This window comes from Aethalodelphis obliquidens, unplaced genomic scaffold (genome assembly GCF_003676395.1).
Source record: "Aethalodelphis obliquidens isolate GAN/ISIS:26980383/991018 unplaced genomic scaffold, ASM367639v1 scaffold3, whole genome shotgun sequence".
Lineage (NCBI taxonomy): Eukaryota > Metazoa > Chordata > Mammalia > Artiodactyla > Delphinidae > Aethalodelphis > Aethalodelphis obliquidens.
Genome location: NW_020837947.1, coordinates 79,820,004 through 79,847,000, shown reverse-complemented (window position 1 = coordinate 79,847,000; position 26,997 = coordinate 79,820,004). Strand labels below are relative to the sequence as shown.

Sequence of the window (26,997 nt, the reverse complement as noted above, 5' to 3'; positions counted from 1 at the left end):
CTCATGTCCATGACTGCAGGAATCTATGTATTTGGGCCATAGGTTAATAGAAAAAACTATCATTATTCACCAGATAGCATTGCTTGAATTGTAGTTCTATAAAGACAAATAAATATATCCCCTTAATGGATTTTGAACTTACCAATCAGATTTTAAACGGCCATCATATCAAAGTGAAAACGCCAAGTAGCACACCATTTGAAACTATTTCCAGTTTATAGTTACAAGGTTGCCTAAGCTAAAGGAAATTAAAAACAAAGAGAGCCAATTTCCACTGCCAAAAACCTATAAATGGTGGATCTAGATAACATTTATTTAACAAGGCATCACTGAATTTGCATAAAAGAGAAACATCCAAATGCCAGAAATGAAACTAGAAGACCATGTACGTCAGAACGTGGGGCGATGCTTCAGCAAGGCCTCTGGTTGAATGAAACCTCATCGTGCCTGGGGCTTTGCGCAGCCTGAGGCTGTGAGGGGCAGTGCTGCCCTGCACGAGGCAGGTAATTGGAACTGGCATCTCTGCACGAGACCATGACCCTCCGAGAGCTTCCCCCACAATGAAAACAAAAATAATATGAAACTTCACACAGCTCGGGTAAATGAGGAACCTTGTTTTTGTCTGAACCCTGGGTGAAAAAAACAGTAAATCTCTTGTAAGAAATTGAAATCACATTTTTCTGTTCCTAAGGTAGATTTTGTAGACTGAATTGATATTGCCGACATTGTGATTTAATCTCAAGGCAAGAAATTAACATTACATTTGGTCCTTGGTCAGTGATATCTTCAAGCTCAAAAGACTTCCATTCCGTTATAATCGATGGCTTAAGTTCCAGAGAATAGACAGGTGCTAAGAAATGGCCCTCAGGGCTTCCCTGGTGGCGCAGTGGTTGAGAGTCCGCCTGCCGATGCAGGGGATGCGGGTTCGTGCCCGGTCCGGGAAGATCCCACGTGCCATGGAGTGGCTGGGCCCGTGAACCATGGCCGCTGAGCCTGCGCGTCCGGAGCCTGTGCTCTGCAACGGGAGAGGCCACAACAGTGAGAGGCCCGCGTACCGCAAAAAAAAGAAAAAAAGAAATGGCACCCAGAGAACCAATGTTTGGGCTTTATCAATCAGATTTCTTTTTCTTTTGCCGTGTTTTCTGTGTTTTACAGAGCAGGGCAGTAATGGCTGAAGCATTTATGCCAGGCTTTAGGCTGAAATGGTCAACTTCTGATTATCCTTTAAAATATCTCAGCACCAAGAAAAGCACTCAATTTCACTTCATCTTATTTGATTAATGTATGTTATTGGAGTATAGTTGATTTACAATGTTGTGTTAATTCTTGCTGTACAGCAAAGTGATTCAGTTATACACGTATGTACATTCTTTTTCACATGCTTTTCCCTTATGGTTTATCACAGGGTATTGAATAGAGTTCCCTGTGCTCCACAGCAGGACCTTGTTGTTGATCCATCCTACGTATGATACTTTGCATCTGCTAACCCCAGACTCCCACTCCATCCCCCTCCCCCCTCCCCCTCGGCAACCACATGTCTGTGAGTCTGTTTCTGTTTCGTAGGTAAGTTCATTTATGTCATATTTTCGATTCCACATATAAGCAATATCATATGGTATTTGTCTTTGTCCGACTTACTGCACGTAGTATGATCATCTCTAGGGCCATCCATGTTGCAGCAAACGGCATTAGCACTCAGTTTCCACTTGTCCTACTTTGCTAGGTCTCCTCTAGGAAATGTGTAGCATCAGTCAGAGGGTATGAATTGAGGAAACGTTTTGTGGTGGGTGAGTTGGGCTTACAAAGTAATCACCGCCCCTAACAGTGATTTACCTTTTCGTTCTCTCTTGACTCTCCCTTTCATAACCCAGTCATCTTTTCCCCTCATCTCCCTAAAGAGATCCTCCCTGAAATGTTCCCACCACACCCTGGCCCATATCCTGCCACTAGCTGACATTTTGGCATATTTGCTATTCCGATCCCCTTTATTCTATGCCCGGATAAAGGTATGGTTCATGGTCTGGGAGGCCTAGGACTGCCAGCTTAGAAGACGACATAGATCAAGGAAAGCTGTGTGACCAGTTCTCCCCGGGAGATCCCTTTCACACACACACTGTGAGACAGAACAGCAACTTTCCTAGGGGACCTGTATTCATTTATACAGCAAATGGTTTCATTAGAACAACTTGAAAACAAGGATTCTCATGTCTGTATTTCAGAATTTCAGGGTGATTTGAAGTCCAGAAGACAGTTGATAGCATCACATTCTTTGAGTGTTTTTCTACCTTTTAAACTTTCTCAGGCTGGACAGTTTATAGACAGAGTTGCTTCTCGAATCCAACATATCCTTGTGGGAAAACTATAAATCCTGATAGGTTGCAACCTTATGACTCAGGAAGTGGCAAGTGTGAAAGAAGCTCTCAATCCTGGAAAAAAATGAGTTAGATATATTATTTCCCCAAATCCTAACATTTTATTCATTCTCATGTCTTTAGAACTAACCTTGCCTGCCGGAATGCTACTGTTATCCCCACAAAGACCGCTAGTTGTATTTTGAATGTTGCTTTATTGATTTATTATATATACAATTAGGATTTCCCAGAAGATGTCTTTTGAACCTTGTGTTTTGTTTTGTTTGTTTTATTGTAACTTAGAATCCCCCAGAAGATTTTTTTCAGTGTGGTATGTAGATCTCAGCAAATGGGAGACCTTGATACGGTAGTATACCCATGTGGGTCAGGAAGGGAGGGTGTCTGAGCTGGGGCTTCATGACAGCAGAGTCACAGTCATCCCAGTGACAGAGCAGGACATGGGACAGTGCCTGTCACTACAGAAACTGCCCGAAAGGTCTACGTGGTCCTGAACGTCAACTCTGAATCTACAAAATGGAATCCAATACTTACCTCCCTTGCTTTTTGCTTAGGGTGTCTTGACAAATCAAAATAAACAGTATTAATAACATAGCATTTCTCCAACTAGTGTTTCTGCAAAGCAGTGAGAGGTTTAGTAAGTGTGATGCCCAAAATAAGTGTTTGTGCTCAAATATCAGTACGTTTGGCCAGTGCTAACTTAGGCTACAAATTTCCTTCACGTAGGACTTCTCACCGCCTTTCATGGACGCAGTGCGTCCTGAATACATTTAATCAGGGTCACTTTCATCGTGCACCATCTGTTAACATTTCCATAAACTGTTGTTCTGAGGTCAAGGCATGGAGCAATGCCAGAGCCTCGTGAAGGACCTCAGCCTGTAGCATCCTGTGCCTTTTAACTGGTGTAGCTTCATTGGTCTCAATCACAAACCACCAAGAGCACAGTCTTATACTAATACTAGGGGAACGTTAGTTTCCAAATTTAAAGATGTGTGAGCTAGAGCAAGATTAGCTTCAATTATTATTGTTATTCAGATTCTTCCTCTGCCACTGATGAGATGTGTCACTTATATGGAAGGCTCAGTTTCCTCCTTTGTAATATGGGAAGAATAATAGCATTCAGCCTTCAAGGCAGAGACGTGACTTAGCTTTCTTCTCTTTACTTTAGTGCTTAGTATACTCAATGTTCAGAATTTTTGCTGGATGAAAGAAATTATGAATGCATGCATGCAAGGATCAGTGCACCTTGCAAAGAATAGCAAGATAAAGTCCAGCATAGACTCTCCTTTTAAGACCTACAGGGAAATGAAAAACAATGAAGAGGTCCGTGTGGATTGGGTTTAGTCAATAGAAATATCTCAGAGCGTGAACTTGTGTTTATGGCATAAACTTTCATGGAGAATGTACTCTGCTACTGGTAAAGATTAAGAACCTTGATTTTACTAAGAGGATATGGGGTTTACACATGCACAGACTGGCAGACAATATATTTATCCTCTTCTGCCCAAAGTTTGTCCTGCTGTTGATTCTTAAGTGCCGATGCATTAAAACGATACAGTGTGGCTCACAAAACAGGTAAAAGCAGTAGAGAGAGTGGCAAGGTGTTATTTCCACCGGGACGGTCTTCCGTCTGTAGCCCCATAGAGAAGTAGATGCTTTACTTACATCCCATCAGGAGTTTGCAACGTAGTTTATAACTTCATTGTTTAAAATTACTCAGTATATTTGTCTACGTGGAAGCAGACCTCGCTTTTTCTATAAGATATAATTGTGAGCAGTCGAGGACATTACATAGACAAGTCTGTTGGGAAATAAGATATACATTTACTGCGCAGTATTTCAGTGCTACTTTCCTTAATACGCTAGTATTATATAGAACTTAGAAATTCAATACATATCGATTATTACTTCAGAGTGTGCTAGTAAAAGATTTGGATTTTAAATCAGATTTTTTTTTTAATTAATACTAGGACTGTGGAGGAAAAAAACCACCTGATTTCCAGAGTACTATATGGGATTAATATTTCAACATTAACAATATTGGCATTTGATTGTAATAATTTTTACCTCTATTTTCTACCTGTTGTATTAGTGCTGAAGTTTAATTTGAATCTGAAAGCTTGGTGAAGTGGAAGTACTGGGTTGATGATGTGGGAGTTTAGTTTCCAGGACAGACCAGTCTTGGTATTTACTTCATATGTGTTTCCATAAATGGTTGATTCTCTTGTAATGCTCTCCATCCTGGTCACCTCTCAGATTTGTTTTACAACCCATGAACATGCTTTAGGAAATATGAAATACCTGCATATACATTACTTTTACAATTTACAGCATTATCTCTATTAAAATCCAAAAAAGTAATGATTACCTGCACATTCGTATGCTTAAAGTTATGTGTACCTCTTGTTTTCGTTATGGTAGAGGAAAATATAATCCCTTAATTCCTTTTTTCCCCATAAAGTAGGAGTTTGCATCTTATCTAAAAGAAGGTATAGCTCTTCATAGTCTGGAAATGTTGTACCCTGTCACATATAGTAGGAAAAAAATCCCAGAGCCATATATATATGTGTGTGTGTGTGTGTGTGTATATATATATATATATATATATATGCAAATATATATATATATGTATTTGCCTCTGCTAGGAAAATACAGCAATAGGAAAAGGGAATCTACCTTTAAAAGTTTATGTAGGGAGGGAGGGAGACGCAAGAGGGAAGAGATATGGGAACATATGTATATGTATAACTGATTCACTTTGTTATAAAGCAGAAACTAACACACCATTGTAAAGCAATTATACCCCAATAAAGATGTTAAAAAAAAGTTTATGTAATAGGAAAATATTATATAAAGAATATATAATATGCACAAAAATAGCCTAACCTCAAATATTTCTTCAGGAAGAAGTGAAACATTTTTTTCTTCACAAATCAGAGCTGTAATAATAAGGAATGCTATTACTTAATTGATTTTAACAGTACTGCACAAAAGCAGAAGAGTTGTGCTTTAAGAAGTCATCCTATGGGCTAATGGCCATTTGGTTGTCATAAAAGTCCTTTATTTAGCCCTCTCCACAAATAAGCGCACAGCAGGAGAAAGGACACTAGTTAGAGTGACTGGGGGATAAGTAAACAGAAGGAATGGCTGGGAGCAGTGTCATCTGGCAGAGAGCTTATTTCCTGAATCCCGTGGATCTGGTTAAAAGCCAACAGAGATGCCAATATGCTTCTGCTCAGTAAGTGCTACCAGGCTCCAGGCCACTAGGCCCGGAGGCTTGCGCGCGGTGTCCTATCCAGGCGGTGCCTGCGAAGCTGCTCTGTGCCCGCGATGACCTGAGCCGGTCATGCAGAGTGACTTTCTCCTGCTCCACCAGCATCCCTTCGTTTCCATCTTTTGCTGCTGACCTCCGGGCGGTTCAACGGCCTAAGCTGAAGGCAGGAGGAGCCACCGTGTGCGCTTCCTGGTTGATCCTGAACTTGTTTCAAAGCCAGGCTGACAGTCCCCAGGCTGGATTTCTCTGTGAGTTGCTGTCATGTGTGCCCCCGGCATACCCGTGTCTTCAGAAGGGTGGGAAGACGTGAAGGCTGCAGACCCGGAAGAGGGGACCATGGAGGCCCCGAGAGCAGGTGCCGGTAAGCTGGACCAGAGTCTGGGGCGTGGGAATCCCACGTCATTGTTTCTTCTGGTTGGACGCAAGTCTGTGTTTAACGCTCCCTTTCTCTCTGTCTTTCCTGAGTAAATATTCCCAGTGTGTGTCAGGTAGGATGTGATTTTGTTCCATTTTCTCAACAGAGCCAAGTTTCCAGCTACCAACTTGATCGTCAGTCTTTCTCTCTGAAAAGCCATGATGAGATTTACGAGATAGCCCTAAATATTTTAAGATGACTAATCAAATTTGTGATTTGTTTTCTTGCGTAATAGCTAAGTCCAGAAACATGTAAATATTAAATGTCACTGTTCTCTGAAAATAAGGGAAAACAATAACTAGTTGCTTAATTGTGTGCATGACTTTTGTTTGTAGTCAATGTTTTCTGTGCTTTGCGATCGCCTGTTCAAACAAAGAATGAGAAAGACATAAGTTGGAGTCATTATTAGCAGGAAATCAGTCCCCAAATAGGAAGTTTGTGTCACTTTTTCCAAGCAAGGGATCCTGAGTGCTTGTGAAAGAGCTGAAGGCTTTCCACGAGCATAGGCCTTGATGCTGACCACAGTGCCATAGGTCGATGGTATATATGAAGCAAGCTTACCATTGCGGTCGATGTTAGGTCTCGTACGTTCTCTCCTAAGAGAAATTGGTCTGCTGGTCTTTGGAGTGGCAGTGGTGTCACAGCTGAGTGGCAGGCCAGGAAACATGCAGCCCCAGAGAGGGATACGGGTGGTGCAAAAGGGACAGAGTGGTAGAAATGTTTTCTATGAGTAAATATTGTTAACATAAATTTCTGAATTGACGGATGAAGATGGGATTATTTTTCCTACTTACGCGTGGACAGTGGCCTCCGTGAAGGGCACTCATTACTCATTCTTGGAGTATGTGGTACCCAGATATGAGTGAAAGGTCCTTTAAAACAAGGTCAACCTTAGCCCCTCCTAATTTTGAGGTCCTGTTTTGAATCTGTAATTAGGAAAGCTGTGTGTACCATTTCAGAGACCTTACTTGGTTTATCAAACATCTTTGGTTAGAAATAAAATTAGTTACCATGTAGGGGACTCAAGATGGTTACAGCAAATTAACATAAATGTATAATAGATATACATGTATATCATGTGTATATTATGTATATATATATACACATATATATATATATACATGTATAGATATTAGATGACTAGCATTCAAATGATTTTATCATTTGAAACAAGCCCATTCCAGGTGCTAAATGAGGAAAAAAAGAAATAGGAGAAGAGAAATACAAAAAAGAAATATCTCAAAAGTCAGGCACGACGATAGCCTCATGTGGTGTAAGTAAGTGCTTTAATTCCGTTGCCTATATAAGCGTTGCCTTATTCCGTTGCCTTATAAGCCTATATAAGACCCACAGACTCTTGAATCGAGCTCTGCAGTGACAGGCTCAGCAGGTGGACTTGGGTACATTGGTTGTTGGAGGTTTTGATTCTCCTTCCACTGGTTCTCCTTGGTATCCGTCCGTCTCTAGACCCTGCTGTTTGTGCGTCTTTATGACAGAGGCACAGTGGAAGACACCAATCCAAGCCCCGTAAGTTTCGCCCCGTAAACCTGTGTGGAGAATCGTCACCGGCCCCACACGTGGCACGTGGAGGTGGATGAATGTCGGCCCCCGGCCTCACCAGTTTCCACAGCAAATCACTGGCACTTTCACGAAAGGTGGTACCACTTTGAGGCGACCTACGGATATAATCACAGCAGCTCCCACCTACCAGGTGTCATGGAAAGCTGGGCCTCCCAGTCACACGAAGCCAAGTTCAAATCCCAGCTCTGCTGGTGGTAAACCACGTGACCTTGGGCAAGTGAACTGGCTTCTCTGAGCCTCATCTGTAATATGGAGTAAATAATATTGACTTTGCCGTATGCCTGTGAAAAATAAATGAACACAATTAACATGCCTATTTATCACAAGATTTGACAGAGATTCATCCACCTGATGTTTATTTCCCTTTCTCTTTCCAACCAGCAACCATGTGGCCAGTTTTTTTATTCAAGCAAGTTTATGAAAGCGTACTTGGAAGTTTGGGGTCAAGAAAAAAAAAAAAACAAAGATTCTAAGTAGAGGTCCCAAAGCTGTATTTTTTAAGAGGAGAAAACAATGTTCGCATTAGTCCATTTGTTTCAGGCTGATATCTTGCACTTGCTGTGGTGACCATGAGTGAGCCATAGTTCAGTATTAATGTTTTCCTTATCTGGTAATTATTTCTGACCAGTATCTATAATTTAAGTAAACACAGTGCATTTAATTTAAATAAACAACACCTGGGTCTTAATTCTCTATTTTCATTTGATCATTTCATCTTCTAAAACAAGCTAGAAGCAGTCTGCCCCGACTTTTCAATGATATTCCCTAGTGGATTAGACTAGAGAAGTTCGTTGTTTCTGGAAACTGAATGATATACCACAATAAACATGACATTGGAGCAGTGACATCATTTCAAAGCAGCTGTTCTGTGGTATGTGGTCCAGGGAGATCAAGAAATGTTGGGGAACTGGTGAGAAGATGGTGATCCCGTCTCAGCGAGAAAAGTCTAGTGGACCGTGAGTTGTGATTGCACAGTCATCAGAGACATACATCTTTAAAAATACTGGAGCTGTGAGCCCACCCCATTCCCCTCGACTCCCGGCTACACCAGTTTGGGTTGTCCTTTTGCCCCCTGGAGACGATCCCCCGTGAGCGCCTGGCTGGCCGGCTGGCACAGCTAGACAAAGCGCTGTGTCCTACTTCCGGCAGGTGCTCACACACTCCTGGCTTAAGCTTCCTTCGGCCAGTTGTCTTTGGGCTGAGTAAGGTTTCAGGTAAGAAGACTGAAGAGGGAATGATGAGTTTCACCGGGCTTAGCAGGACCACGGCCAGGGTTTGAGATTGGCACCAAATCATCTTAGGTGAGTGCTCTGGGGTCCGCTGCTGGCCTTTGTCATCTTAGCCCCTGGGTGCCTCCATGAAATGTCACTGGGGAGATAAGAGGAGGGCCTCTTCAAGCCTCCGCCTGAGTTTTCTCTCCAGTGCTGGCTTTAAGGGACCACTGCGTTTCAAGTCTCTGCCTGCAGGAAGGTAGCATCATCTGTGCATTGTTTCAGGAAACGGTTAATCGCGGACCTACTGGAGTTTTGGTGTTTGCTAGAGTGGGGACCTCTTTAGCATAGCACAGAGCACTATAGATCAGTAATGCGGTAATCATTGAGAATCTGCACACTGCAGAGATCTGTTTTGATGACAGCAGCACTTATGGCCTTGATTAGTGTCACCGTTGTATAATGTTGGACACTACAGGCTTTTTTTTTTTTTTTTTTTAGAATGCAAGGACCGCAGGGGCTGTTATTTAACATTTCTTTTGCACTTCCGTGGATTACTTATTGCGTTGTGAATTTGCTGCATTGCTAGCTAGAATTTAGTGATCTGATGCCAGCAGCCTCTGTTTAACTCCTCTGATGCTGCTGTTATGTTTGCTGGGTTTCTACAGCTTCTACTCCTTCATACACTGCACTCAAGAACAGGTAAACTAAGCTCTAATATTAATCTTATGCATAAATGTAAAATTACCAGAATATTTGTTTAATTATCCAAAAGAGTAAGATATTAAAATGCTTCATTTAGATTCTATCAGTAGAGAATAAGGAATGTTTTGCTTTGAACATGGAAATTACACAGATATATTATCATTTTGAAATGCAGTGGTAATCCTCTACTTGCATTGTATGAAGTTATTTTCATGTTTTAAATGAATATCTGAAGTGTACATTTCGTTGTCTACAATTTAGTATTTAACTCTCGACTTGATATCTGTACAATAGACAATTAATTTAGAAAGTATGTATTTTCCTTTCTGATTGACCCAAGGCAGTTGTTTTCCCTGTTTACCGAATTTTACTGAAATCAGAAAGCTTCATAGTTTAATCTTCTTAAAAACAGAAAGTTGTAAGTTTGTCTGTAGATTGTTATTTCGAAGTGTTTAGACAAAGGTTGCTGAGGCCAGGTTTCCCGTGACCAGCAGCCCTGATTTTAGAGCACATCGTGGAAATAACTATGTTTTTACGTGACATTAAGCTGTGGACTAAAGGAAAACCTGCTTGAATAAGGGGACCAGAGAGCCTAGACAGAAAGAAGGAAAGGGCAAAGCAGTGCTTTGGGTGTGGCAGGTTCGGGTGTGTGGCCTTGGACGACAGAGCAAGCCCTCCTGGTCTCTGTTTCCATCTGCCAGTTTGATAGACTCTGCTGGTCTTCTCAGTAGGGATGGAATCACATTTTTCAGGTGCTCAAGATCGTCTGATGGTGATGTCTGTGCAGAAAGAGAGCCTGCTGTTAAGGTTTTAAAGGGGTGCAGTCTTCTTAATAAAGGGGGACCATAGAGCTCTTTTGGCCTTTCCTTCCCTTCACAGCGTTTTAGCAGCTGAGGCTTTTCTGAAAGGGAGCTTATGGCCTTTTTGAATTAAACTGGTAAATCTCTGGGCTCCGTTGAAAATCTTTTGCCAAGTAGGCGTTGAGGAGTTTGCAGTGTCCTGAGGGCACCTGCTGGCAGACTGCCGCCCAGGGAGGGGAGGGGTGGGAGGCGCCGCGTTCCCGCGGCAGCAATGCGGTGCTGATGCAGAGGTGCAGGTTCTGGACACCTGCCAGGGATGCGGGTCGTCCTCCCTCCCAGGCAGAGTGTGTGCTCTTAGGGCAGCTTCCGCCTGCTCTTCCCAGCAGAGGATTTTCAAGAGGTCCCCTTCTGCGGAGGGCAAGCTTAGGATCCGTAGCCCAGAGGCAACTGGAAGAGCAGCTTCCAGCCACCTCCGCCTCGAGAAAGTGTGAAGCAGTTGTTTCTGCCTGTCCAGGGCTAGTTCCCGTCCGTGAGTCTAGACACAGTAAATGTTGCTTTGGGGAGAACAGAAGGATTCGATTGCAAATTGAGCTGCGTGCTTGCAGGGTGGCCGATCGTCCCTCGCTGATGAAGGTGGTGAATCCTGTGTTCGTGGTCATCATGAGTGGATCTGGGTGACGGACAGCCACCCTTAGGGGAAGCCTGAGGCCCGGATGGTTCCACTCCCACACTGTGTGTGAGCGATGAAGGGTGAGCAGCGTGGTGGACTTCTGTGTCCAGCTCTGAGGAGCCTGTCTGTGTGACTTACAGTCTCTACACATGCACACAGGAGGGCAGTGACTTTATGAGTAAAGTGATTCTCCGTCAGGCAGAAGATGGTCCACTCAGGTCTCTCCCAACTTTCTGACTTTACGTGGTGCAGTTAGCCGTTGTGCGTGGTGGCAGAGCTCTTCAGGAAAAGGAAATGTTCTCATTTTCAAGTGCTGTCTGGGAATGTTCCTGAGGAGAGCTCTGTCAGAGGAGTGAAGGAAGGATTTGGGAAACAAAGACGAAAATCTCAGTGAACAGCAAGCATATATTCTTCCCTATACTTCTCCAGATAATACACAGACACTGTTAATAAATAAAATAAATACTTTCTGTTCTTCTCCATTTTCTAAGGCCAGGGAGATTGGGAAGAAGCACGTCAAATTACAACATAGAGGAATCAATGAAAGAACTAGCAGTTATCTTGTAATAATATCAATAATTAGGAGACTTAATAATCTTGCCTGTAAATTGCAGGCTAATGAAATGGGTTTAGTTTTTAGACAGCCTGCTTCAAGTAGGCCATCTTTAGTCATTAAGAAGGGAATGGTCGTAATCATGTAATGAGTTGGTCAATTTGTTGCAGAAATGCAACCAAGAACTTTGAATGCCTAGGTAATTTAAATGAGTTGTTTCAGAGGAGGTTTTATATGAGTTGTATATGTTTTAAAGACCTGGAAGATAAATTCTGACAAACCCTAAACATTGAACACATTTTAAAGCTGACTTCAGAGAAAGGGGGCATATTGATAGTAACAGATGGTGGATTCTAGCAAACATGTTCTCAATAGGATAAGATCTGTTATAGATTTTAGACTTACTGATAGCTTTTGGAGGGTTTTTTTTCCGTAACAAGAAGCTGTTAGCCTTGCAATGTTTTTTTCTTTCTCTCTCTTTTTTTTTTTTCTCTAGAGAATGCTTAGCCCTTGAAGCTTACTCTTAACTTCTAAGCAGGTCCAAATTGGAACAATTTTTTATCCACTTTGAAGCTTTACTTTTATTTAAAGAGTATGTTTTCTCATAACTTATTTCGATTATATAAAGTTTATTGCTTCTTCTGTACTTTCCCTTTTAGCAAATGTCTTTGAAGTCAAGGCACTTGTCAGTGAAGAGTAGCACATCGGTATATAGTATTTCTCTTGCCTAGTGATATTCAAGGCTTTTAAAAATATGCTTCATTAGAGTCTTGGTAGCTCACGAAATTGCTTTCTGTTATGAATTCCTTTGCCCTCTGTATGTAACCACCAAGTTCATTTTCCCTGAGTACGGTTTCTGGTTTTCCTGAGTGTCTAGCTTAAATAGGGGTCTTAATTCAAGCCTCCCGCTGAGGCTGGGGCCCTGCAGGAGGGGATCATTCCGGGAGCTAGAGAGAAGGCACCTGGGCAGTATAGCAGGACCCAGGCTGAGTCACTCCTTCATCCAGACTCGTGAATCCTTTGCTCTTAATTTGGGTACGGATCATGGACCCTTAAGAGAAGTAGAGGATGCAACGTGCTCTCCCCAGAAAAACACTTAGGCACACAAAACTTTACACACGATCTTAAGGATCGTATTGCTCTCCTGGGTCTAATCAGAGACCGTGTACAAGGGCTCACATAACCCAGATTATAAAGCTTTCCTTAAAGATCACAAAAGCAAAGTACTTGACCTTCGGTGGTAGAAAAAGGCCTGCCTACCTGAAGGTAACCCATTTCTGTTCCACAGTTTGTGGATAAACCCGAGGTCCTCCAGCCACTGTGTGGGAATGGGGGAGAGGGGCAGGGCCCCTGCCAGTGGGTGCTAGCTGGGGTGAGCAAAGACCCTGGCCCGCCGGAGGTGGGCCCCAGGGCCCAGGCCTGGGAAGACCTGCTTCAGACTGCTGTTGCTTAAAAAAACTTAATTACCATTTGATATTTTCGTGAGCTCTGTTATTGCAGGTCATAGTAGAAAAAGAAAATCCTTTCCAAGCTTAACTCTCTACGAGATAAATAAATGATTAGATATATTGATATAGGTAAATGGATTAGGAATGACTGAAAATTCAAATATAACAAAGCATGCCAGCATTATTTCACTGCACCTGGAGGGCCGGCCAGGGCTTGTTTCTGTTCCATACGGCTTGACAGAGACTAGTTTTTTCCTGACAAGTTAAGTCTCTTTGACCAATATACTGTGATGCTCTGATTTCAGAGGCTAGTCTTATTCTAGCTCAGACGCATAGTTATAGAAATCTCTGTGTAAGGTTTGCTTTAGTCTATGAGATTTTACTGTAATCGGCTATTCAGTGAAGGCATGAAAGTGATACAACAATTGAGCACAAATTAAAAGTCTCCAAAATATTGGTTTAATCTGAAGGCCCTTAGAGGACTGGTGAGAAACCCAGGTTTTGTCCTGAGGAGAAGAATCCCTCTTTGGAGTTTTTGCCTGAAGTCGTGCCTATTGAGTTTGCTGTACAGAATCTCTGAACACACTGTGTTTAGTCTCCACCAGCCCTGGCTGCTTTTACAAAGGTCGATGGCGGTGGTACGTTGCTTGTGTCTGTGACTTAAAAGCACATCTAGATATTTGATCTCAAATGTGATGCAATGGTAATTACACTGAAGAGAGACGGTAGCAGGCCCAAAGATGTGTGTGTGTGTGTGTGTGTGTGTGTGTGTGTGTGTGTGTTTGGGTGTGTGTGTGTAATTTTTTGTCATTAAAACTGTTTGTACATCACTTTGGAAAACAAAAACAACTGTCGAAATTCTTAGTAAAAAGTAAAATTGTAAAGGCTAGCAAGATGTTGTCTTTCAATGTTTCGGCCCCTTCCCACAGTAGAAAATACAAACTAGCCAAGCAAGAGTAATAGAGAGTTTCTCCTTTGAAAAATAAGTATTTAGCCATTAAAATACAGTTGCAACAATTACTTTAATCCAAGTTCTCTAAAACTACATTTCAAATATGAATAATAAGCCATTTTTACCTAAAACTAAATACTACTTACCCTCTTGCCAGGTAGAAAGAAAATGAGGTTGAGTTTGGGAGATGCTACTAATTGACTCATTTTAAAATGGAGATGAACCTTTAATTTGATTTAAAGTATGCATTAAATAAGCCTCTGTGTATTTGGGGAAAGTTTAAGGTAAACTCTGATTTTTTTCTTAACATTGGAACGATTATACTCGCTCTAGTATCTTGGTATTTCGGGTAGATTCTATTCATTTCTCCAGCCCCTTCTTGCTGTGATCAGGAAGGCATTTTAGCTACAATATAGGTTTCTTTATATGGAAATAGGTGCAGTATCATGACCTTATGCTCTTCAGATCATTGAAGTTATTTGATCAATGTTGAATGTGCTGATATTTATTGGGAGAAATTAAAGATTTTTTTATGGATTTATAAAATTTGCATTAGAAAACACATGTGAAAAATTATTGCTTTTAGCATTATTGAAATAACATTCAATTTAACCATTTCATGAAAGAGATAAAGGTAATTTCAATTTTCAGATTCAATGTCACTGAAAATCTTACATATCAGTGCTAACAGTACTCAGTTTCAATGTTTTCACCAAATATCTGTTAACTTCCTAATTTAATTCTGTTACATACTCAATCCTCTAGAAAAGATAGCTTTGTTGGCTTTGCTTTGTTCTTACTTGAGAGACATCTATTTTGGTAAGAATCTTTGGAAGACAATTTAGCCACTCTGTATATAGGACATTATACAAAGAGCAATTAACCCTATATTTTCCTTTTTTTGTACTGCATTCACAAAATGTCAAAATATAACATTCAAAGAGAGAAAATAAATAATATTTATAGGGCATGAATCCTTAACTTTAATACCCGATAAGTCTAAAACAGTTTTTGATAAACAGTTACTACATGTTTCTGTTTTTCCTAGTATTGATGAGTAATGACTTAATTTTGGAACTCTGGGAACTCAACCTCAAATCCCTGGACGGCTGAGTTTTCAAATATGCTGCATATTTGCCAGCCACCTTGTTATTGATGCTATGCATTTATATTTTCTTAATTAAAATATTTCTCATCAGAATTGCAGCTTACTGTCTTTTCTGTTGTTGTTTTAAAGCAGGAAGGCAGAAAAGTGTTTCATCTTGTTTTTATAAAAGTTTATATGCCATAAAGTCATTTGTTTAGTTGTTGCCTAATGGATATTGTTTTTTTGTTTGTTTGTTTTTAACATCTTTATTGGAGTATAATTGCTTTACAATGGCGTGTTAGTTTCTGCTTTAACAAAGTGAATCAGTTATACATATACATATATCCCCATATCTCTTCCCTCTTGTGTCTTCCTCCCTCCCACCCTACCTATCTCACCCCTCTAGGCGGTCACAAAGCACCGAGCTGATCTCCCTGTGCTATGCGGTTGCTTCCCACTAGCTATCTATTTTACATGTGGTAGTGTATATATGTCCGTGCCACTCTCTCATTTCGTCCCAGCTTACCCTTCCCCCTCCCCGTATCCTCAAGTCCATTCTCTAGTAGGTCTGTGTCTTAATTCCCATCTTGCCCCTAGATTCTTCATGACCACTTTTTTTTGTTGTTTTTAAGATTTCATATATATGTGTTAGTATATGGTATTTGTCTTTTTCCTTCTGACTTACTTCACTCTGTATGACAGACTCTAGGTCCATCCACCTCACTCAAATAACTCAATTTCGTTTCTTTTTATGGCTGAGTAATATTCCATTGTATAAATGTGCCACATCTTCTTTATCTATTCTTCTGTCGATGGACACTTATGTTGCTTCCATGTCCTGGCTATTGTACATAGAGCTGCAATGAACATTGTGGTACATGACTCTTTTTGAATTATGGCTTTCTCAGGGTATATGCCCAGTAGTGGGATTGCTGGGTCATATGGTAGTTCTATTTTTAGTTTTTTAAGGAACCTCCATACTGTTCTCCATAGTGGCTGTACCAATTTACATTCCCACCAACAGTGCAAGAGGGTTCCCTTTCCTCCACACCCTCTCCAGCATTTGTTGTTTGTAGATTTTCTGATGATGCCCATTCTAACTGGTGTGAGGTGATACCTCATTGTGGTTTTGATTTGCATTTCTCTAATGATTAGTGATGTTGAGCAGCTTTTCATGTGCTTCTTGGCCATCTGTATGTCCTCTTTGGAGAAATGTCTATTTAGGTCTTCTGCCCATTTTTGGATTGGGTTGTTTGTTTTTTTTGATATTGAGCTGCATGAGCTGCTTGTAAATTTTGGAGATGAATCCTTTGTCGGTTGCTTCATTTGCAAATATTTTCTCCCATTCGGAAGGTTGTCTTTTGGTCTTGTTTATGGTTTCCTTTGCTGTGCAAATGCTTTTAAGTTTCATTAGGTCCCATTTGTTTATTTTTGTTTTTATTTCCACTTATCTAGGAGGTGGGTCAAAAAGGATCTTGCTGTGATTTATGTCATAGAGTGTTTTGCCTATGTTTTCCTCTAAGAGTTTGATAGTGCCTGGCCTTACATTTAGGTCTTTAATCCATTTTGAGTTTATTTTTGTGTACGGTGTTAGGGAGCGTTCTAATTTCATTCTTTTACATGTAGCTGTCCAGTTTTGGATATTGTTTTAACATCAGTTTATTATGTTGCCTGGTAAGACCGTTGTGTTCTCAGAGCTACTCACAGTATCAAAATGTCGAGGGCATGTAGAGCCTTAACCAGTTTGTTTAGTTTGTTTTTGTACTTTTAAATTTCTCTGTCCCTTTCCCTGTGAGTTCTTATTGATGCCAGTATGCTTGTCTGTAGCAACCCTTACTTGCTCTTTTACAATGTGCATCTTCGGTGGTCCTGTGGGATCGAATGCCAGAGACACTGTCTTATGATTGTGACTAAAATTATGAGTGAAGGCCTACTGGGTTTTTGAATGAATTAAGTCTGGGAGCTCAGATTTGTGATTCTGGTTTTTGCCAGGAGAGAAGCCTTTTTCACTTGCTTTCGTTCTTTGGCAAGATTCCCAAGTAAGGTACAATGATTTGCTATTTACTGAATGCTGTGGTTTAAGCTCAAGACAAGCTGACATCTGTACATCAATTGCATTTTAGTTATTTCTCATGGCAGGAAAGATATTTTGAGATTGATGGATGGAAAAATCTATACTTTAATGAAAGCAGGGTTTACAATAAATATATTAAATAATGTTTTGTGCATATTCATTCAGTTTTATTTTAATTCTCACTTTAAAGTCTACCTTTGTCCCAAAAGTGACTTAACGTTTCTACCAAATGTAAAATTACAGCCATATGGAATCAGTGAAAAAACGTGTAGAAAAGATCCGTGACAGAGAATGAAGATAGACATTTCAGCTGTAGGTTTAACCATGAACATCCTAATACATGTGCTTTGAGAACAATGTCATTAGTTAAAAATGTATAGCATCCATAACACGAAAGTTAACCAGTTGTAGGAGTGCTCACTGATTCGTCCTGACACGGACACCAGAAAGACGCTGCTCGCGTGTGGTTTCATGGAGAAGACGCTCAGTGGTAGCAGCGTTGTCTGCGTGATGATCTGTATAATACGTAACATGTTGAGGGACAACACGGTAAAAGAACAGTGGGGCAGGGCTGGGATACAGCGCAGCCCGGGCACGTGACTGGTGGTCCGGGTTAACGCACAGCTAGATTTTAGAACAGCTCAATGGATTCACTGCATCTCCCTCACCAAGACCTCTGTGCACATTATTGTTGAGCTAAACATTTCAGAAATATCCAGGGACAGGGTGTTCCAGAATATGTCCTCCCTGATCTGGACTTGGGTACGTCAGTGCAGCTGGGTGACTGTGGAGTTCTTTGTTTGAACAGCCAGCGTCCTGGGCGTCCTGGGTGGAACCCGGTCCTTCTCAAGACGGCACCTGACCTGTGAGCAGTCAAGAAACCACCTTGAGTACTTTGAAGGCCGGTGAGGCATCCTGATGTTTTAAAGGAACAGGCTTTGGTATGAAGGTTTAATCTAAGAGGAATACATTTTGAAATTACTATATTGGAAATGTAATTCTGGACTCATCCATCCCAACCTTAAATATTCGGGGCCTCTGGGTGAGAATCCCTTTCCCGTGTCAGTGGTTTCAGCTCCTCTGAAGTGCGATGTCTCGCTAATTAGCTGTGCGTATCCTGTGCTCACGTGTTTGCGAGGATGCCTCTTCCCTCCGTGTGCTTTGTGCTTTGTTACCTGCATCGCTTGCTCCCGTCACCTGGAGTGGGGGCCCAGCTGAAAGGTGGTGACATTGGACAGCTTGACCGCTTTGGTGCTGCGCCAGAGATCTAGCCCAGTGACCTTGCAGTGTTTTGCTTCCTGTTTTCCTGTGGCTATAATTTTGAAGGTGTACTTACCAGTTTTCTCTAGAGTAACATGGAGGCATAAAATGTTCTCCTAATTGCTATGCCGAGTGATTTCCCACCACCAGTCAAGGAACTTCCAACTTAAAAAAAAAGTCCTGTAGTAGATCTATAAATTATTTGCTTGCATAGCCAAAACAAAGACAAACAAACAACAAAAGAAAAGAAAACAAGAAAGGAGAAAAAAACCCAATATTTATGGTAACTTACTTGGCGGGAAGAAGCTCTGGTTTCAAAACATTTCTTTCTGTTACCAAAATGTTTGCTAGGGTGAATTTATTTTCTACTATTTTATAGCTTCACAATATATTTTTTATTTTTATTATTTTTTAAAATTTTTATTGGAGTATAGTTGCTTTACAGTGTTGTGTTAGTTTCTGCTGTACAGCAAAGTGAGTCAGTTATACGTACACATATATATCCCCTCTTTTTTAGATTTCCTTCCCATTTAGGTCACCACAGATCATTGAGTAGAGTTAGTTCCCTGTGCTATACAGTAGGTTCTCATTAGTTATCTATTTTATACATAGTAGTGTGTATGTCCCAATCTGCTAGTTCATCCCACCCCTCCTTCCCGCCTTGGTATCCATAAGTTTGTTCTCTACATCTGTGTCTCTATTTCTGCTCTGCATATAGCTTCACAATATATTTTTAAGTGGTAAGCAGTATCAAAAGAACTTCCGTTTTGTTCTGTATACCCTCAAAATTCATCTTTGTCATCATTTGAGTATTATTCTTGTTATTTATATCATTAAAACCAGGATAGTGTATTGATCTCCATTGATCTCCCTAATTTTCTGTCTCTGGGATGTAAAGGCAGGCGGAAGTTGATTGGACCGTCAGGATTATTGCAGTGGATACTGTTTGGCTAGGGTTGCCTGGGCATGAGGTCTGGATAAAGACTCGCATTTTCCTTGATCAGAGATATTTGCATCCAGAGTTCTTTCTTGTAACGTCTATGCTGTGACCTCACCCAGCGCTACAGCTTCTGAAACCTTCGGGTAACACCCAGTCCCCAGACAAGACAATGAAAACAAATAAACCCCGGTTTTTTCCACAGGGTTTCTTGGCTGGTTGTTCCAAGACTTTGCACGTGACAGCTGGTCTGCCCGTGAATGGATTGCTCAGTGTCACAGAGGAAGCCTGGTCAGTTGGAAGGTGGCAGGGACACCTCCCTCCTATAGGCAGCAACCTCCTCCCCGCCATGGGAGAAGGGAAGCAGCGTCCCTAAGATTGTGAATTTGGGGATCTGCTCCCAAAGGTGCTTCGCTACGCTTTCTATGTGTAGATTCTGGGGAAGAAATGGCTCAGTCGTGGGGCCTCAAACCATGTTTACGCATGAAATTTATTTTTCTCTAAACTATTCTCCATGCACATCCTTTTGCACTGTCATCAGTGACCTCAGACCTTTCTTTAGGTACATTTGTATTGTTATGTAATATGGATAATAAATACAGTCTGCTGTAGATTTCCTGAGGGCCATAAGCATCCTCATTTTATTATTCTAGGGCACAAAGGGGTGTGTGCGCGTGTGTGTGTGTGTGTGTGTGTGTGTGTGTGTGTGTATGTGTTTTCCGTTGTTGTTGCTCAGAACTTTCAGAAATTTGAATTTACTGACTTCTTTGGAAGCCTGTGGCATCAGGTCTATGTGGAGGTAAAGGACACAGACATCACTGCTGTGGGAGTATTTTTTTTTTTTTTTTTGCGGTACGCGGGCCTCTCACTGTTGTGGCCTCTCCCATCGCGGAGCACAGGCTCCGGACGCACAGGCTCAGCGGCCATGGCTCATGGGCCCAGCCGCTCCGCGGCATGTGGGATCTTCCCGGACCAGGGCACGGACCCGCGTCCCCTGCATCGGCAGGCGGACTCTCAACCACTGCGCCACCAGGGAAGCCCAATGTGGGAGTATTTCTGAACCCTGAAACTTCACATAGTCTCAAAAATATAAATTTATGTGACCTTTAAAACTAGGAAAATCAAACTGTTTACGCTCTGAAATAGCTTTTTATTTCTCCATGTCTTTTAGGCCATTTAAAGTAAATCCAGAAAATTTTCTGTGCTTTTCCAAAGCCCCAGCATCCAGAGTGACCCTGTTACAGATTTAAATTGACAGGTTTTTTTCTTAAAACCATCAATCTTGTTATGATGTAGATTATTTTGTTAGGAATATAAGCTTAAAAAAGGGAATATTAGAAGGTTAGGAATCTTATAACCTATAAGTTTAACCTACATTAAACCTATTTTAATATAAATATTAAAATATATTCTATAACTAACGTCTGTACAAAATAATTTTAAGATAATACAGGCTGGTTTCAAAAAAACATTTTCAGGGATATCTTTGAGTCATCAGAGAAAAAATATGAAGAGATAAAATAGCCTACTTGTTTGTGATATGGAAGATTTCAGTCACAAATATGTTGCTTATACACCAAAAACGTTTTATTTTCTCACATGAAAATATATAAAGAAGAAATGACAAAATGCTTATTTTCAGATGAAGGGTACATTGCGCAACCTGGTCAAATTAACTACTTCAGATATTTGGGTTTAGGGTAATCTGTATACATCTCAATGTATAGACAACCTCACTAAAAAGGTACCATTTTCTCAATCCCCCGGGTTCCCACTGGCTTTGTGGAAATTAACAGGAAGATTCCCGCCACTGTTTCTGTGTGTGATGGTTCCTTTTCTCACCCTGTAACAATCAGGGTTAAAGAAATACTCCTTTCTTCTGAGCCCTTGAGCATCTGTCGTATACCAGGCCAAGTATTAATTTTTATAAACAGAGTGACTTTAACATTCTTCTAAGCCCATTTCAAGTCATCCAGTGGAAAGATTACTGATACCACTTGTATTTTAGCTATGATGGCTATCTATCAGTCTGATCTCTAACAGTGTGATTTCTTATCCCTAATCTCGATTATGTAACTAGACAATGCAATCTATTTCTGAAGTCCTTTACAGTTTACAAAACTGGCATATCTCATTTAAGCCTCATGGAACTTTTGTGCGGAAGTGGCATCATCCCCATTTCATAGGAGAGGACGAGGATCATAGAAATGAAGAGATGGTGTCACGATAAAGCCCCTGATATGGCAGGGTTAGGGTGAGACTCACAGTCCCTAGCTTCCAGTGCAGTGCTCTTTTTACACCACAGCTGGATTTTATATGTTTTATAGAAACAACATAATTTTAAATATTAGGTTAGATGATACTGTTCATAGAGAAATTAAAATATAGGGAGGTTCTCTGACTAGTCAAGGTTTCAAAAAAGTAAACCGTGGGGCAGAAAAAATATTACATGATGTTAGAATCGACAGAAACACGTGTCAGTGTTATCATTGGAAATACTTTTCAGTGTATATTTTTACACTCCAATGGATGCTGGCATTCCTGGGGTGCTTTACAGTTTATATAGCACTTCATGTGCATTATCTCCTCCTACCCTTGAAAGAACACTGGGATGCTATAGAAGTTATTATCTCCAAAGTTGAGGGATTAATTGATACAATGGAGCTCAGCATTCAGCCAGAAGTGTTGATTCTGAGTTGCACAAAACTGCTTTGTAGAATTGTGTGGTGGTCGGGTTGACATTCCCAAAATTAGCTCTCAAATTCGCCAAACAATACATATAACCACCTCTACCAAATATGCTTACAAAATTCTCCTTTCCCAGATCATCTACCAGCCTTCTTGCCTGTGCCTAAGATTATAAATCACAGAGACAGCATCACAGGTCCTCAAGCAAATATTTAATCTTTCTCTAGAGATAATTCAACTCTGGAGGTTCTATTCAATATAAATAATTTCTGAATGCAAACATCTTTGACACCTCATTAACTTAATAACTAAGAGTTGATGCATTTACTTGAACTGTCAAATTAATAAACCAAAGAGAGAGAGGCAGTGGTATTATTGGTTCTATGATAGAAACAGAGCACATTGTGAACAAATGAGGATTTTGAAAGTGAAACTTGTAAGGTGCATTTGGAGAACAGCTACTTTTAACTAATCCCTAAAAGCTGGAGACCATGTAATTCTTCCAAGAAATGACAGTTGGTGTGTGTGTGACCTGGGCCCACACCAGAAACTGGTGTTCCTTAGAATTATTTCAGTTCCTTAGAATTATTGAAAAGGTTTTTGCTTGAAGACCACTAGTTTGGAGATGCCACCAGCCCTGCCTCAGGCCTTGCGTTCAGGGGACACAAATCTGCGACTTAATTACACAGCGTTTGCCATCAAATTGTGGGGTGGACCTTGGATTCTGAATGAAATCACCAAAAAATATTTGAGGACCAAAGCTTTTCTATACTAGGAACTTAGACTGACAGGAATTCGATTGTGAATGACAAGTTACTGATCTTGCATCTGTACCCATAGTATTTATTACTTCACAGATTGTGTGGTTAATGATTAAATTTAACACATACATGTTCCCATTTTATTTTAGTGCCTGGATACTAAGTCCTATTAAATAATAGTTGTTTCTTATCCCTGACTGTTAAATAAAACTTGGTAAATTCAGGCTTTCTGGGGCTCTGCTGTATAGAAAATTATTGCTGACTGATTTCACGGTTAGCTCCATTATTGTATATAATTTCAGGGTAGGAGTGAATATACTTGCCCTTTGCAGGCATAGAACTCTCTAAAATGAACTTCTAAAATATGAGGAAACTATTCAAAATGGCATTTTCGTGATATGAATCAGAAGTTAAGATTTTATCTCAGTTCTTAGACTTCACATTTTATTTCCTGTTTATGAAAATGTCCTTGTACAGTATTAAAATGGATTAAAGTGGATATTTTTATCATATTATAACCAAAGCAATATTTGTTAACCTGTGTGCTAATCATGGGACACAGTGTTAAAAATACCCAACTTTGTCTCAAATTAAACCTCGTTCTTAGAACTGACTTGGCTTTTGCATATGCACTGTGTATAGACATACAATAAATGTGTTTTTGCCCAATATTTTAATTTGTCTAGTGTTGTGCTGTAATAGAGTACCCTAGGATTCATCTAATTTTATTGAGTCTCAACATATATCCTGCTGTAGATTATAAACAAAAATAAAAGAGTAAAAATTTAAAGAAGTGTACGAAAACTCTGGGAAGGATGGTTCTTCTGATTTTTGGTCCATGATTTTTATAATTGTTTTGAATGGTGACAATCTGTTCTATGTAGGAAGAACAACTGATTTTTTGAGATGAGAAGTAGCAAAATTACGGATCTGTATTATAAATTGTTCAGTTACTGTGAATTGACCTTGGAATTGCTTTGAGTCCCATCTTTTATCATCATTATAATGACGTTAAAAATACATTATGTATGTTTTCTGGTGATGGAAAAGTCCAGATTTTCTAATGCTTCAAGGCTTTGGTGTCAATAACCTTTCCTTGACTACTCGCACATTAGATGGGCGTTCCACTTGGTCAACGGTAGCTGCTATGTAAACTGTGAAATAGGTATTTAATGTGTGAAATTAGCTATGGTTCTCTCCTGACAGTTTTAATACACCCATACAGACTCAACCATGCATCTGTATTATTTAGAAGGTATTTTTGTTCGTTGCCTTCGATTGGTCTTATTGGAATCCACTGTGCTTTGACATTAGCTATCACAAGGTACAAAAATTTAACTCATAGAGATGCATGTTTATGCAATGTTAACATGCTCTTCATAATGACCTGGGTTGAGGCAGAGGTAGTTCTCTTTACAGAAAGCTCATGTGTCCTTAGCTAACTTTTATTTGTGCAATGAAAGCTGTCTGCTTACTTATGAAGTGTAATTAACCTGCTTTTTCACAAGGAGTAGGATAAAAGTCTGTTTTTCATGTTTTCACGAAAAAATAATGCTCAAATTATAACACTTCATTGGACTTGGATATTTATGAACTTGCCATTTCAGGTGACAGAAGCATCTATATCCTGGATTTAAATTAATGACAATAGTAAATTCATTCCTTTACAGTTGTATCGAGCACTAGAACCAAAATGCTTTTGCATCAATTCCATAAGCAAATACCATGCATTTATCATTTTGTAGCTATGCCACCTGGCAACCAATATCTTTAATCACCTATTAGGAAAGTAATCAAGGAAAATGAGTTATATTAATGAAATACTAGAGTCTGAATATTTTAGGGGGGAGTTTTGTTGAGTGTCACTTCTATTAATAATAGAGAAATGTGTCTTATAAAGACAAATTAGAGTACTTAAAACGTCAATAATATCTTTACAATTTAATAATACATGGAAGGAAGAAACACATATAGTTTAAGACTACATATTTAGATTTTAGAATGTACTTTTTGTAAATCTTTAAGCAAAAATGTTATATTTTAATGGGTGATGATGAAATTAGTTCTAAGAAAGCTGTCAAAAACTGTTCAGAAAGCGAGGGAAGTGTAATTGTGTACTAAAATATATGCAACTCTTAGTGTATGCTGAAATACTTAATGTCTCTTTTAGATTTACATTTATTAGTCATTTTTAGTAGATTTCCAAAAACTGAAAAACAGAATTTTTAGAGCTGCAAAATCGGTTCCATTCATATGAGCACTAATGTAAGAATTAGTTCTGACTGAACACCTGAATGGCCCGGCAAGCTGTATATATACCTATGTATCTCCCATCTTAAGCCAATTTAATTAGACCCTCCATTCACCATCATTATCCTACACAGCTTACCACAGAAAACCGCTGCCTGAAAGCAGTCTTTTCATAATCAACTGTGCTCAGTATCATTACCGAATTGTACTGGAAACATCACCTTTCAGCTCTTCGCATAGAAGGAGCCCTTTTTGCCCAGCAGACATTCGTCAGATACCAATATCTAGATTTTCTCAGGAAAAGGTGAGTGAAACAAGGTTGGACCCCCTACGAGGAGCTGGAAGATGAGCCAGATAAGGACCCCAAGGAGTCCAGTGTCTAAGATCTAAGTCAGTTCCTTCAAGACACGATGAACTGGTTCCTTGAAGCCTTTAAAATAGGAAGGATTTTTGTCATTTCTTTAAACCTTAAAGACTTCTCAAAGCAGCTTCCACCTTAATGACTAATTTTTCTTCTTCAAGCCCCACAAATATCTCAGTGGGTCTATTAATTTGTCACAGTATCTCAGAATGAATCAACATTTAATGAGTCATCAGCCTTATTACTAGGTTTGTGAAATTTTAGGGAGAAAGCCTTATGAACTGCAACAGTCTTTTGAACAATCTTGGTAGTTACTACTGAGTAGTAATTTTAATTTTATTATTATTATAAATAGTCTTTCTTTCAAGAGGAATGGTGCCATAATACGAAAGGCAAAGCAACTTTAAAAATAAGCACACGAAGTTTCACAAACAGTAAAAATAAAGGAGGAAAAACACCTTTCCTTTTACAACTTCCCTTATATCCCATTAACTGAGGTGGTTCAGAAGAATATTAGAAATCTATAGTCGCCAAGCCATGTATACCTTTTAAAGTATATGATTATGAGCAGGATATGAACTCCATGTGGAGTAAATTTTAACAGAATATAGTTTCATAGAATATGCTGCTGTTATCTACATGCCATATTTGAAGAGCATTTTAGTATTTATTGTAGGATATATACCATTCTGCTAAGAAATTGAAGTATATGGATTTTTTTGTGCCTGCAGATTTTAAACTTGTTTTTTTCGTTTTCTAAGATATTTCTTTTACGGTGCCTGAATTTGCCATGCCTGTCATCTACATTAAATTCTTTATTTATAACCTTCACAGACAGCATCCAAAACATATTTTCCTAACAGTGAGCTAGACATCTCACTGTTAGCAGGCATGCTTTACTCACTCTCCTAATATTTTTCTCTTGGAAGAAAATTTTTCATCGATTGAATCTGATATTTAAAATGTAAAACGTCATTTATTCTCATATGGTTACCCACTCTGGCCTTTCTGCCTCTGCAAATACAGCACTGCTGCTTTCCATTACTTTTTTTTTCTCAAACACTTTCTTTCACATTATATTTTGAAGCCAAAAAAATCAAACTAGAGGTTCATAAGTTCATGTTTACAAAGTTAGGATTTTTTAAAGTCTTTTTTATGACTTAAGTAAAAGGGAATACTTTGTCATTTGTATACTTTGTCATTTGTATACTTTGTCATTTGTATACTTTGTCATTTGTATACTTTGTCATTTGTATACTTTGTCATTTGTATACTTGTCATTCGTACACTTTGTCATTCGTGTACTTTGTCATTCGTGTACTTTGTCATTCGTGTACTTTGTCATTCGTGTACTTTGTCATTCGTGTACTTTGTCATTCGTATACTTGGTCATTCGTACACTTGGTCATTCGTACACTTGGTCATTCGTACACTTGGTCATTCGTATACTTTGTCATTCGTATACTTGTCATTCGTGTACTTTGTCATTCGTACACTTTGTCATTCGTGTACTTGGTCATTCGTGTACTTGGTCATTCGTGTACTTGGTCATTCGTATACTTGGTCATTCGTATACTTGGTCATTCGTATACTTGGTCATT

At 39.8% G+C, this 26,997-nt stretch overlaps 1 protein-coding gene across 50 annotated transcripts in view; it reads left to right on the top strand.

The window, feature by feature from the left end:
• The window catches only part of RIMS1 (regulating synaptic membrane exocytosis 1), a 471,448-nt gene that overhangs the window by 276,789 nt on the left and 167,662 nt on the right, over window positions 1–26,997 (top strand). For 34 of the 50 annotated variants that reach the window (XM_027092899.1, XM_027092895.1, XM_027092846.1 and 31 more), the window contains exon 1: window positions 5,905–6,004. The exons of 2 other annotated variants lie outside the window; for them this stretch is intronic. In XM_027092899.1, coding sequence (XP_026948700.1) covers window positions 5,905–6,004 — 100 coding nt within the window. Of the gene's footprint in view, window positions 1–5,904; window positions 6,005–8,798; window positions 8,941–9,060; window positions 9,553–19,541; window positions 19,628–26,997 lie in introns of those variants that run through there. 14 more of the 50 variants (XM_027092788.1, XM_027092768.1, XM_027092695.1 and 11 more) reach the window with 4 other exon arrangements.